The following is a 14,782-nucleotide window of genomic DNA, read 5'->3' as shown; positions in this document are numbered from 1 at the left end:
TGACGTCAGGACGTAATTTTCTGATGTCGCGCAATCCGAGTAGCTTAGTTTAACACACAGTTGAGACTGCACATTTCAGAGGCACTGAAGGGCATTTTATACTCGTTTACGATATTTCGTTACGTGAAAACCCTCGGGCTCCGTGTAACAATGGAGGCATATTTACGGAGCTGTCGCGATGTGCTTAAGGTAAGATTGTGGCACAGGAACGTTACGCTTAAAAAGAGAGAGGGTCGCGCGTGGTATGTTTGCTTCTACCATTTTACCCACTTAAAATGTGGCCAGTGGCCAGAGCTTGCACTGTGCTTGTTTAGACATTCATAATCACGAGTGTGTTCGCCGTTTATGATGGCTTGGTGTGATAAATTAAATAATGAATGCTTTGTTTGATATACACTTGATATTGACATAAGTCATATGGTATGACGCGCAGGCGAAGACCCTGGCCGCATGCGCCAATGATAGAAACAACCACATGCATTGAGAGAAAGTATGCAAGCATGTTTGTTTATATTTGTTATTTATATAACAATACTTATAATATTATTTAGTCTTATGTTATAATTTTATTTGAAAAGTTATTCGTCATGTAACGTTACCAGTGAATGATAATAATATATTTGGAACAAGTATTCTTATGTTATAATTTTATTTTAAAAGTTATTCGTCATGTAACGTTACCAGTGAATGATATTAATATATATATATATATATATATATATATATATATATATATATATATATATATTTTTATGTTAACAGTGAATGATATTAATATATTTGGAAGAATTATTATACACTATATTTATAAAGTTTGGGATCAGAGAATTTTTTTTCTTTTTCTTTTTTTTTTTTTTATCAAAAAGTAGCTCATGCTCACCAAAGTTGCATTTATTTGATAAAAAATACAGAAAAAAAGGTTTTTTTTTTTTTTTTTTTTTTTAGAAAGAAAGAAATTATTTTTTTTTCAGCAAGGATGTGTTAAATTAATAAAAAGTGATGGTAAAGACTTATATTGTTAGAAAAGATATCTATTTTGATTGAATGATTTTTTTTTTTTTATTTTATTTTTGTTTTATTTTTTTTTTTTGTGTTTTTCTTTTTATTAGTGTAAGAGTTTTGAAAAAAAAGTGTTACAGGTTAAAAAAAAAAATAGCATATTGTTAATAAATCAGAACGATCTCTGAATGATCATGTGACACTGAAGACTGGAGTAATGGATGATGAAAATTCAGCTTTGCATCACAGGAATAGATTACATTTTACAATATATTAAAATAGAAACATTTTTACTTTAAATTGTAATATTTCACAATATTACTGTTTTTTTTCTCTGTATTTTTGCTCAAACAAATACATCCTTGAGTAAAAGAAGCATCTTTAAAAAAAACAAAAAAAAAAACTTACAAATCTTGAAATACTGAAATCTTTAATTAATAAAACTGATCCCAAATGTTTGAACGGCCGTGTAGCCTATATAAAATATAATTATTATTATTATTAGGCTATTATTATTAAATGTATACATAATTTTACACATATAAATGTACACACTTTTACCATTTATAATTGGACACTATTAAAAACTGTTTAAAACCAATTTAATGAGCTGTTTGGTGCAAATGGATCTTTTGGAGCTTCAGATAGAGACTATTTCTAAAGGTGCTGTCAGTGTGTTTAGTCAATAAGAGCAATTTCCACTTTTCTAGTTTTTCAGCTTAATGCACTCAGTTTCAAAGCTGAAGGTGGCCCTATTTGTCCCTGACAGAATCTGGCCAACAGCAGTGCATCTCTCCACCCTAAACACTGTTGTTTTTAACCCAAACACCCTGACACCTCGCCCACTGCTGGGTGGATATACTGAAGCGAAGCCCCCTGTTTACCTTGTGACTCAGCTCATGGAAGCAAGCAGAGATGGGTTCTTTAACTAATTCAGTCAATGATTGAAGAAATTATACAGTTGCACTTGTGGCTAAAGTGCTTTTTGTCTGCACTGAAGCGTGAGGTTGCAAATAGAGCGCGCACAAGAGCTCCTTTCCACCCTGACTCGAGACCCGCAGGTTCTGTACTGTTTACTCACTGTCCTGTGGTCCATTTCACATTGCAGTGTCTGAACTTCCTGCGCTGTCATCCAGCCATGCACATATGGACACGAATAAGAATGTTTTTCCTGCACTTCCCGAACTAACAAGGATTACGGTGATGATTATCACATGAGAAAGAGAGATCTTGCCGAAACCTCACCCTAAACAAGCCTCGTCACCCCGATCTGTTCCAGCTGTGAGCTCAGTCACTCTGTGTTCAGCGTTTCAAACAAACCCCAGCTGGTTGCCCAGATCAGAGTACATCATTTAATGCTGATGTCACAGATGTTTTCTGTATTCAGCTGGAGTAATGGAGCAGGCCAAATGCTAATTAACGCTGGACGAGGAGTCATCATGGGGAGAGATAAAAGGTTTTATTGAATCCAGGGCGATGCATTCGGTGTTATTCTATTAAAAGTGCTCTTCATCTCACAAGTGGTCCAGCAAATAGGCTTTGATATAGAATTGTGGGTTCTTAAGTACCTAAAAAAGAGAGAGAGAGAGAGAGAGAAAATCATGTTTTAAGTAAAATGCAGTCCATAACTACATTACTGTTAGAAAGTGTCGATTTTTCTTTTTTTTTAAAAGGAAAGTAATACTTTTATTCAGCAAGGATTTATTAAATTGACCAATAATGAGCACCAAATCAGCATATTTAGAATAGTTTATAAAAGATCATGTGATAGTGAAGACTAGAGCGTTAGTGTCTGCTGAACATTTAGCTTTGCCGTCACAAGAATAAAACATTTAAAAAGAAAAGAGTTATTCTAAAAGTATTTTTTACTGTTTTTACTCCATTTTTTTTAAATAAATGCAGCCTCTGTGAGCATAATAGTAATCAGAAACAGTATAAATCAGACTCCAGATTTTTAACAGTAGTGTATACTCCAAGTCTTTTGAAGCCATACTTATTCATGTTAGGAAAGCACTGAAATTTAAAGGGATAGTTCACCCCAAAATGAAAATTCTGTCATCAATTACTCACATTGGTGTCGTTCCAAACCTATAAGACCCTCGTTCTTCTTTGGAACATAAAATTAAGATATTTTTGATGAAATCCAAGAGCTTTCTGACCCTGCATGGACAGCAACACAACTACCACCTTCAAGGCCCAGAAAGGTCCCTGTGACATCAGTGGTTCAACCTTAATTTTATGAATAATTTTTTTTTTTCACAAAGAAAACAAAAATAAAGACTTAATTTATTTTAATTTGTGTTCCGAAGATGAACTTCAGAAGATGAAGGTTTGGAAAGACATGAGAGTTGGTTGCAAATTGGTTGCATTATCATTAACATTAAAGATTTTCACACAGTATTTGAATATGTGTAAGCGTGGATGAGATTCGAGCTGTGGCAAAGAGGAAGATTTTCAGCTAATAAAAACAAGTTTGTTCCTCACAAATATATAATTTGACTATATAGTGCATATGGCCTACTTTTATGGAGGTTTTTTTTTCCTTTTTTTTTTTCTTTATTGATAACCCCTGGACATTGTATGGTTTTATTGTATAAAAAAAGAGCAGTATCAGCATTCATCGAAACATCTCCTTTTATGTTCCACAGAAAATAGCAAGTCAGCCAGGTTTGGATGTTGAGTAAACAATGACAATTTAAATTTTTTGATTAACTGTCCCTTTAAGAACAAATATTTACCTTAAAAGAAAATGAATTTTGTTGTCGTTCATGTTATCATCTGTTAAAAGAAGCCACTAAATGTGTTTTATCTCTGACACATTGTGCTCCAGCTCCCACTGGCTGCCGGTTATAAAGAGCGACTGGGTAATCATAAGTTTAACATTGTTTGTCAGATGAAGCAAATTTGTGGAGCTGGAAGTCCTCACAGCCTATTGGATGCATTTTTAGCTTGTTGTGTACTTGCTACTTGCTGTAAATATTTGTGCATAGGTAATATCACGTAAACCACAAACAGATGTTTCACTTTTGCATTTCAGCCTGGTTTAATAGAGGCCACCACCAAAGCCTTATTATGAAGAACTAGGTTTGCAGTTATACATTATGAATTCTTGCCCTATATTAGTCCAGCAGCCTGTGACACTGTTCTGTTTCATTCTCAGTGTTGTAGTAAGAACAGCCCAGGGCTGCATGTCGTTATGGGAAATGAGGCCTGTGATATGGACTCCATGGTATCAGCCATGACCTTCGCCTACTTTCTTTCAAAGGTATGCAATGCCAAACCTAATAAACCACTTTTGCTGCAATGTTCTTGGAAAATTGTGCCAGAGATAATAGACGTGATAATTCTGGATTATTGTTTTGTTCATTAATAATTTTGTGGTCTCGTAGAGTCTTGATTGTAAGAGGATGCCCGTCCCTGTGCTCAACATCCCACGGGCTGAGTTCCCCTTGCGCTCCGACAGCACCTTTCTGCTGAGAGAGTCCGGTCTGTCGCAGGACTGCCTGCTGTTCAGGGATGAGGTGGACCTCCACGGCCTGCACAAGAACAAACTGCTGACACTGACGCTGGTCGACCACAATGTTCTGCCCAGGTCAGTCTTCTGTTCTGCAGCACAAATGCAATGTGTAATTAAAAATGCAAACTGTATTAAAATGATTTCTGAATGATCATGTGATGTGAAGACTGGAGTTCTAACTGTTGAAAATTTAGCTTTGCCATCACAGGACTAAATGATGCTTTAAAATATATTATAATTGAAAACTTATTTAAAATTGTAATTTTATTGTAATTTAAAAATGGTGAGCATATAGGACACTTAAAAAATTCATAATGTTACCTGCAACAATCTTTTGAACAGTAGTAGTTATATATTTAATATAGCAGCAATAATACATTCATAATAATGATAGTAATTAATTAATTAATTGCATAGTATTATGAAGCATTTTACTGCACCATATGCCTGAATTTTGTAAATGTGTGGTAAAGTGTCTCTCTAAAAATGAATGGTAACAAAAAAAAAATCATAATATTGAAAAACAGTTATTATATATTAATCTAATAAGTGCACCACTAATAGCGACATGACCACAGAAACAGGATTCGTACTGAACTGAGACATTTTACCTATATATCAATATAAATAATATAACCCATAAAATAATGTGTGAATAAATATTATAAAATGGAATTATATATATATATATATATATATATATATAATTTTTATTTTAAAAAAATCTGTGCAATGCCAGTTAACTTTTGAAGTGAAGATCAGGAGATTTGGTCAGTTCTTTTATAGTAAAAAGTTATTCTGTAGTTATAATATCTGTTATTATGTGTTATTCTGTAGAGCTGACACTGAGCTGGAGGACGCAGTTGTGGAAGTGATTGACCATCACCTCCTACAGAGGCCCACATCCCCCTCCTGTCCCATCACTGTGGAGCCTGTGGGCTCCTGTGCCACCTTGGTGACTGAGCGCATTGCCCAAAAAGCACCTGAGGTGCTCGACCAACAAGTGGCTCAGCTTTTATACGGTGAGTGTCATGGCGATGTGATAAACACGGAGAGGAATGTGAGCTCTCACAGCATGACTGTGGCTCAATCTGTTAGACGCTGTTAGACATCAGATGGGCTCAGCATGGGCTTCAGTGGCATTTAGCCTGAAGAGATGCTTGATAGAGATGTGAGATGTCAGCAGAAAGATAACATTTTGTTAACTTGCAAAATGTATGTGTTGACAGCTACCATTATCCTAGACTGTGTTAACATGGCACCTGAAGCAGGTAAAGTCACCCCTAAGGACAGCCAGTACGCCGTCTTTTTGGAGAAACGTTTTCCAAAACTGCCTCAGAGGGGCGCTCTCTTTCAGTCGCTACAGAATGCGAAGTTTGACGTGTCAGGTGAGAGGATCTTGTACAGTGTAGGTTAATGAAACAAACCACTTGATGTAGACATATTAAACCCGTATAATCAGAATGCTTGAATTCATTGAAAGTAATTTCACAGTGCTGTCCTGTATTTCAGGCCTCTCTACAGAACAGATGCTGTTGAAAGACATGAAAGCCGCATCTGGTGGAGATCTAAAATTGGCTGTCAGTGTCATTTACATGACACTAGAGGTCAGTGCTGTTTTGACATATTTCACTTGACCTTTAAAAGCTTCTACAATCTCTGAAGCTTAGAATGTATTGATTTGGCTGATACAGCTTTTAACCAAAACGGTGTTATATATACTGATATCTATGCAGCTATATACAATACATTTTAAAAATTAAATTTTTTTTTTTTTTGGGACCTGATCGGTTTTTTGCATTTTTACAATATTTAATCACACCCTTAAAAACAAGTACAAAGTAATTTTTTAATTGCTATAGTAAAATTCTTTAATGTCCATTCATTTAATATTTATTTTTCTTTCATTGTCTTCATTCTTGTTTTCTTAAAATTAACTTTGAATTCTTTCATCTTGAAGTTATATAATACTTATAGCGCAAGTTGCTGAATAAACAATGATGCATGGCCAAAAACAAAAGATGCTTGTTTTTTTGCATGTGTATATATGTGTGAAAGAGGCATGCAAACTGTTTTGTTCAGTGCTGAATATCCAGAGATAAGTTAAAGGGGTCATATGATGCGATCTCAAGTTTTCCTTTCTCTTTGGAGTGTTACTAGCTCTTGGTGCATAAAGAAGATCTGTAAAGTTGCAAAGTCTCATACCCAAAGAGATATTCTTTATAATAATTCTCTGTATATAAGGACTCGTCCACGGTAAATTTAAATTGTATTTATTTACAGAGGTATATGATGTCACACTTGTCCGTGAAGACATTACGCAGTGCAAATCCATGAATGAATGTTCCGAAGATTTCCCCTGCTCAGGGAGTAGGGAGCAATGAACACTGTGTAGGGACCATGTCAATGAAAACACAGTTCATGCACGGAGCTCACTTCTAACGAGCTGATTATCTGAATCAGGTGTGTTAACAAAGAGAGACATACAAAATGTGCAGAGCTGGGGGGGTGCGAGGACTGGAATTGAGAACCGCTGGTGTAGAGTAGTGCTTGATGTTTGTAATTTCTCAGATCACAAATGCAGACATGGTTTTGTTTATGCGGTGCAATGCATAAAAAAACAGTATAAGTCATTATAATCAGTAATTATGTCCCCACTGGATTCAACAAATGGCTCGTTTGTAATGGGTTTTATTGCTTTTGGCTTGTAGTGCTGGTGTTCTGACCGGGACATGCATTACAGTATGGCGTAACATTTCCGTCACACACTTTTGGCATTTGGCATTTGGCTTTTCAGAACGATGAGCTTTGTAAAAAAAAAAACGATGCGTTTCAGAAGGCAGGGCATAGAGGAGAAGCTATAGAGTATGTTATATGGAAAATGTGTTTTTTGAACCTTAAACCGCATAAACACATTTCATTACACCAAATAGACAAAATAATGTTCTTTTTAGCAACATCATATGACCCCTTTAAGATAAATTCAGAATAAAAATGCTGATTACAGTACATAACATTGTTTTGTGTGTATGTATGTGTATATGTGTGTGTGTGTATATATATATATATATATATATTCATATATATATATATATATATATATATATATATATATATATATATATATATATACATATACACGTACATACTTTTTTTTTTGGGGGGGGGGAGGGTGTTGTATTGGTGTATCTCTGTAACTTATAATTTATGTATGGAATCTCATTGCATGCTTGCAGCATTTCTAAAACACGCTGGCACGGCTGTTTGTGATGCTTGTTTTAAATTTAGAAGATCACATGCAAATTACATGTTTTGTGCTAAATGAAGTGAATCTTGTGTTTGTGCTGGGCATTTAGCCTCAGTACTCGGTTCCACAAAGACAGAGAGGAAATGTGGACTGTGAAATGTAAGGAGCTACAGTTGTGGGCACAAAGTGTGCTCATGTGCCCATCCTTATGACTCATGTGAATTCCTCATTAATACTGAAGCACGGCCGATTCCAAGTCGGACACACCCAGACTCACCGCAGGGCTAGGCCGCCTGTCTTGCACACCCACTGATTACATCAGATGTTAACCTCTTCTCTTGTTAGTACACATACAAGAGTAAGACATGAGGTTGCTGAATAAGATGTGAGAAGTATCAAAACTTTCTTTGTTCACACTACAGGAGACTGGGGGAAATTGGTCTTTTTTTTTTTTTAAACATGGTTTAAGAAATCCATAGATTTAAAACTGACCCAAAAATACTAATTCTAACACCTGAAAAAAATTAATGATATAACCCATAGAATCTCTATTATTATTTCAAAATAATGGCACTTATTTAATGTTTATTACATAATTACTTTAAAGGGGTCATATGATGCTTTTTTAAAGATCATTATTTTGTGTACTTGGTGTAACAGAATATGTTGACATGCTTTAATATAAAAAAAATGCCCCGCCTCTCTCAAACGCGTCGTTTTCTTCAAATCCTCCTTCTGACAAGCGCAGTCTGCTCTGATTGGCCAGCTGACCCTGTGCATTGTGATTGGCCGATCACCGCAAGCACTCGTCGGAAATGTAATGCCCCTTTCCATAATTGCGAGCTTAATCTCAATCTTAATCTCTTAATTCAAAATAAATGTAAAGACAGTTAGTAATGTCCTTAGTTTTACCATCAGTTCAAGCTCGAAAGGGGAACAGTGGCGTGACAGACACAGTGATGACGCTCGTATGTGTTTGCAGTACACAAGCCACATACGGTTAAGACAGCTGACTCCACTGTATGACCCTGTCTGTCTCTCTCTCTATCTCACTCACACTCACACTCTCACACACACACATGCAACGTGCAGATACTATTGGCAAAACTCCACATTTGAACATTCAATAGCAAATACTTAAACTAATAACAAAACAGTAGCTGATTCAGAAGCAACAGATTGTCAGAATTACCTCCTCTCCAAGGTTCATGAAACAGTCCTCTATAAAATGTGTTGCTGTTCTGTTGTAAGTAATCTTAAAGATTCCTAAATGCATCTACTTTCAGAAGGCCAAATAAAGTGCTTTTGCTTCAGCCTAGATACACACAGCATCTCCCTGACATGGCTGCTTCAACACTAACTGGGCGGCATTACGCAAATATTCACACATAGTGACGTAGAGATGTGGGGGCGTGTTTGAACGAGCCGTTTTAGGGGGAGTGGCAGAGTCTTAACTTTGATAAAGAATATCTCTTTGCAACTTTACAGATCTTCTTTATTCACCAAGAGCTTGTAAAACTCCAATGAGAAAGGAAAAATTGAAATGGCATCATATGACCCCTTTAACTGTCAAATTGCCAAAGAAGTTAATCAGAAATATTTATCAAATGATTCAGAAGAGATCAGAGGTATTTCATAAAATTAAACTGTTTGATTGATCTCTGCATATTTTAAAGATTATATTTTTCAGTAATACATTTAAATTACATTAAAATACCTTACACTAATGAAATGTTCTCAATATCTTAGCTGAAACAGATATCTGATGGAATTCAAAGGCATAAAACTTTATACAACAGAAGGAAAATATTGGGCATTGAAAATATGTATCTCATTTGAAATTGTCTCAAAATGTGAAATGAGTTTTTGTTTTCTTATGATGCTCACATGTTAAAATTGCTGTTCTGTCTTGGCTTTTCTTCAGAGGCGTGGACTACAGCAGGACCTCTGTGATTTTTGCCACAATCACAACTACAACCTGGTGGTTGCTATGACAATCTCTTTCATTGACAACAAGGAGCCCTTCCGACAGCTAGCCGTCTACAGCTCCAGCACTGTCAATAGGGAAGAGGTACTCATTACGCTTTATATCTTTCCAGGAATGAAGCTACAAAAGGCTTCTTTAGAATTGACTGCATATTTGGCCAGGTTAGGAGTTAAAAAAATATAAAAAAAAACACCCTTCACCTTGAGGGATTCAACAAGTCTTTTTATATATATTATATGATATATAAAGATCAGCAAAGATCTTTATAATATAGGGTTTCCCTGCTTTATTTATGGTTAATGTTCATATATATATATATAATTCCTGATCACTTATATATATATATATATATAGATATAGATATAGATTGATTTAGATAGATATAGATTTTTAACTTCTAAAATACATATATACTGTTTAAAAGTAAGATTGTTTTTTTTTTTAGTACCACTGTTTAGTCAGCTGTTTAAAAGTAAGATTTTTTTTTATTAAAGGAATTGTTTGCCCAAAAATTAAAAATCATTTACTCACCCTCATGTCGTTCCAAACCTATATAAGTTTCTTTATGTTGAACACAAAAGAAGATATTTTGAAGAACCAAACAGTTGTTGGTCCCCGTAGACTTCCATAGTACAGAAATAAATACTATGGAAGTCAATGGGAACCATCAGCTGTTTGATTACCAGCATTATTCAAAATATCTTCTTTTATGTTTTTGGTATAAAATTTTTTTCAGGTTTGGAATGGCATGAGGACAAAATTTTCATTTTGAGGTGAACTTATGTGCCCTCTAGAAGCTTGTATTCTGCAAGTGAATGTTGCTTTATTGTGCCAAAGAGGCACAAAATCACTTTCACTGACTTTTAAATTAAATGTTCCCTCCTGGTGGAATGATCTGCCCAAATCAATCTGAGCTTCTTCAAGAATCGGCTAAAAACACATTTCTTCCATCTTTAACCCTCTAACTCTAACACTCTCTATTCTAATTCTATTCTTTAAAAAAAAAACTCTTCCCTTTTAGACTTGCACTCTATTCATTTCTATTTGTTTTCTTTTTATTTATTTTAATTAAAGGGGTCATATGATGCTGCTAAAAAGAACATTATTTGGTGTAATGGTGTTGGTGTTTATGCGGTTTAAGTAAAAAAAAAAACACATTATTTTCCACATACTGTACATTATTGTTTCTCCTCTATGCCCCGCCTTCTGAAACGCGTCGTTTTTTTTACAAGGCTCATCTCTCTGAAAAGCGAGGTGTGCTGTGATTGGCCAGCTATCCAGTGTGTTGTGATTGGCCGAATGCCTCAAGCGTGTGACGGAAATGTTAGGCCCCTTAACATATTGTGAAGCCTTGTCCGGCCGGAGCGACGAGACAAAAACAAAATGTGAAGCCTTGTCCGGATGATAAGAACATGATTTCTAGTCGTGTTTTCTTTTGGAAGGCAAAAACAAAGTAGTTTCGCTTTCTCAACGAAACGTCACACACCGCGACCTTGAGTGAGCAGAGTCCAGAGACCTAGAGTGAACCGCGGTCGGCTTGAGTGAGCAGAGGCGGGCGGCTTGAGAACGGTGCGGCAGGCGGATTCTACGAAGGAGCATACCTTGGTCTTGCAGCAACCACATGTGATGGCCTCGTCCACGGTGAAAGCCGATTCGGTGATCCACAGTGCAAAGTTGATGTATTTCCTCAGCGACCAGCACGGATCAGCCCCAGGCATGACAAAGTGGATATCGTCCTTTTTTGGAAGGCCAAACAAAGTAGTTTTGCTTTCACAGTGATACTACAAAGAGAATAAAAGGTACGCCTGGGCAGCGTTATGCAAATATTCCCACATACTGACGTAGAGATGTGGGGGCGTGTTAGAACAAGCCGTTTCAGGGGGGCATGGATGAGTGTTAATTTTTATTCTTTTATAAAGAATATCTCTTTGGATTTGAGACTATAGTCTTTGCAACTTCACAAATCTTCTTTATTCGCCAAGAGCTTGTAACACTCCAAAGAGAAAAGAAAATTTGAAATCGCATCATATTACCCCCTTAACAAAAGCAAAAAAGGCCTCTAACACTAGCTTGCTCTTTTCTTTTTCTATTCTATCTGTTTTCTTTTTATTTATTATATAATAAAAAAAACTTGCTACGTGTACTGAGTTGAGCTAACTGCTTATAGCAATTGCAGATTATTGCTCTTTTGTTGATTTTGATTGCTTCCATTGTCCTTATTTGTAAGTTGCTTTAGATAAAAGTGTCTGTTAAATGTAAATGTAAATTTAAACTATCCCTTTAAACAGATTTTGAAGTGACAGTAAAGACATTAATAATATTACAAAATATGTCTATTTCAAAGAAGTGATTTTTATTTATATATATATATATATATATATATATACACATACATCACAGTTTCCACAAAGTCATTCAAGTTTTATTAAATAAATGCAGCCTTGCTGAGCATAATAAACTTCTTTCCAAAACATTAAACATCTTACTAACCCCAAACTTTTCAACAGTGATGTATAAAATAAAATAAATTTGTATTTTCTTTTTTCATAGATGAGTGAAGCACTAGAAAAAGCCAAAAACCCCAGTCTGGACCTTAAGCCAATGAGCAGTCCATATCCAGATGTCAAGGCCTTTATACAGGGTAACACATTAGCATCCCGCAAGAAGGTAATGCCCATAATCACAGACTTCCTGAAGGAGAGGGAAAGAAAAGTGTATCAAATTGGGAACATAGAGGACCTAGATCTGGACGATGATTCCAATCTGGACCAGAGTGCCTCACAACAATGTCCCGAGGATGCTGGGATAGAGGATGATGGCCAGGTTCCTCCAACGCCAATGAACAGTCTTGTGGAGGGTTGTCCCTTGGACAATGGCCTACCAAAAATCAGTCCTGAGGTTTTGGTGGAGAAAGTTAGCAAGATGGCCAGCATGGAGGACACGTCGTCTGAGGGACAGTGATGAGAGTCTTGAATAAGAGCTGGAGAAGGAAAGGCCTTCTGCGTCTTCAAGAGGGTGAAGTGTATATCCAACAGTGCTGCATCAGGGCTTGAGAATGAAATGGCACTTTTTAGACCTGGTTAACTCACAAAGGTACGATACAGTCTGAAGAGACCATTCTGTTGACTTTCTAAGGACTGGTACATGACCATTCGAATGGAGCATTACAAAAATGCATTATATATAAAATGTTCAAAGTTCAAAGACTATCATAAAAAAAAATTCAGGTTTAGGCTGTTTATTTATTGTTCGCAGTAATATTCATATTTTATCTTCTAAATGAATCAGAAGTGTCTCATTGAGACAAACATTTAAACATTATCTAAAATTGACAATAAGCACCCAGTGCTAGCTTGCAACTGACAATTAATAGAATAAACTGATTCAGAATGAATTTCCAGTATTATCCAATGAATTATAACATGGTAGCTATCGTTGCTTTTGATACAAATAACATACTTCATTCTTTTTAGTTTTAATTAAAGGAGTTATTTTCATCATGTCTGTGGCATGGCTTTGATTCCCCCAGAAAATCATTTTGACTTCTCCCTTGATTTACAAAACTGAATGGAAAATGCATTTACAGTAACACTCTTACAGTTTTATCCTAGTCATGATTTCAGTTAAACTTTGAAACAATACTAGAGTTGCATATTTACATTTATCCATTTACAAATTATATATATATTTTTTTTTCAGTGCTGCCTGTTTGTCTGCAAACAGGGCAAGTATATCAGCATTTACGCAGTTCCTGTTGCGATGAGTCAAAATGATTGTGTGGTAATTGGCAGCGTGCCAAAGATGCAATCCGTAAATCTTAAATTGATGACGTTATGTCATTTTATCTCACGTAGCATCAAATGTAAATGAAGATGAACATTCTTTGGATTAGTGCATCTTGTCATAATTCCCCAGTAATATTGTAAAGGAGTTATTGTTGGTACGTGAAAAGTGAGCGTAACCCTTCTGTGGCCTTTTGCATGATATAGGTGTTAACTGACTTGCTCTACCAAAGACCTCAGTTGTATTTGTGTGTGCAGCATGTTAAACATTTCATCATTTGAGATTTAAAACTTTAGTATTCTTTTCGTTTCTATTATGTTATCTTACATAATTTATTTGATGATTTGTTGGCTATTTTAAAGACCTAATTGGACAAATCTTATTTAATGACATGTTCTGTCAGACAGTTATATAAAGATGTGTTTTTCCCCCATAGAAGATAAAGAGCTAATTTAGTTACAACTTAATTAACAGTTAAACAAAATCAGTTAATATTGGACATGAAACATATAAGATGGTATGTTGGTGTTCTGAGCTGTTGTGTATCCCTTGTATTGTAACCCTGACCGAAAGTTTGGTGAGATTTGACATGGTGACAGCAGAGGATTGCCGTGTGCTGCCTCAGGAGAACTTAGCACATACTAGTTGAATCCGCCAATATCATAATAATGTTGATTTAATGTAAATGTATTAATGTGCTATGGTTGTGTAACAGGACATTCAAGAGCAAATCCTCTGTCAAGTTTTTTACTGCCAAGGACTTTAAGTTCTCTGTTACTCATTATGAATATAACATTTTCAAATTGTTCCATATGTGGTTTGTAAGCTTTATCTGTAATAAAGACACAATTTCATTGCATTCATTTTTTTAAATATATATTGTTCTTGTACACTATTAGATTGGCATCAGTACCATTTTGTAATGTTTTTGAAAGTCTCACCAAGGCTGCATTTATTTGATCAGGAAAATCGTTAATATAGTGAAATATTATTACAATTTAACAAACAAATACAAATATGTTTTCAAAAAATGATACATTTTTAAAATGGATTTTTTTTTTCCTAAGATGGCAAAGCTGAATTGTCAACATTCATTGCTCCAGTTCTCAGTGTCCCATGATCCTTATAAATCATTCTAATGTGCTGATTTGGTGCTCAAATAACATTTCTTCTTATCAATGTTGAAAAGATTCTTTGAATAGAAAGTTCCAAAAGAACAGCATTCATTTTAAATCTAAAAAGCCTTTGA

At 35.3% G+C, this 14,782-nt stretch overlaps 1 protein-coding gene across 2 annotated transcripts; it reads left to right on the top strand.

Annotated features, from left to right (window-relative positions):
- The first annotated feature begins 8 nt into the window (after window positions 1-8).
- Window positions 9-14,392, top strand: prune (prune exopolyphosphatase). Of its 2 annotated transcripts, XM_042741436.1 has the most exons (9): window positions 20-189; window positions 4,037-4,083; window positions 4,160-4,264; window positions 4,389-4,591; window positions 5,354-5,538; window positions 5,746-5,904; window positions 6,029-6,123; window positions 9,676-9,834; window positions 12,301-14,392. In XM_042741436.1, exons 3-9 carry the CDS (start codon window positions 4,196-4,198, stop codon window positions 12,709-12,711), a joined length of 1,281 nt encoding a protein of 426 aa, XP_042597370.1. In that variant the 5' UTR covers window positions 20-189; window positions 4,037-4,083; window positions 4,160-4,195; the 3' UTR covers window positions 12,712-14,392. The 2 variants fall into 2 exon arrangements, with proteins under 2 accessions (XP_042597368.1, XP_042597370.1); XM_042741434.1 differs by lacking the exon at window positions 4,037-4,083 and having other exon boundaries at window positions 9-189.
- Window positions 14,393-14,782: the final 390 nt, after the last annotated feature.

This window comes from Cyprinus carpio, chromosome B16 (genome assembly GCF_018340385.1).
Source record: "Cyprinus carpio isolate SPL01 chromosome B16, ASM1834038v1, whole genome shotgun sequence".
Taxonomy (NCBI): Eukaryota; Metazoa; Chordata; class Actinopteri; order Cypriniformes; family Cyprinidae; genus Cyprinus; species Cyprinus carpio.
Note: the sequence above shows the minus strand (reverse complement) of the source record. Positions and strands in the feature narration are given on the sequence as shown.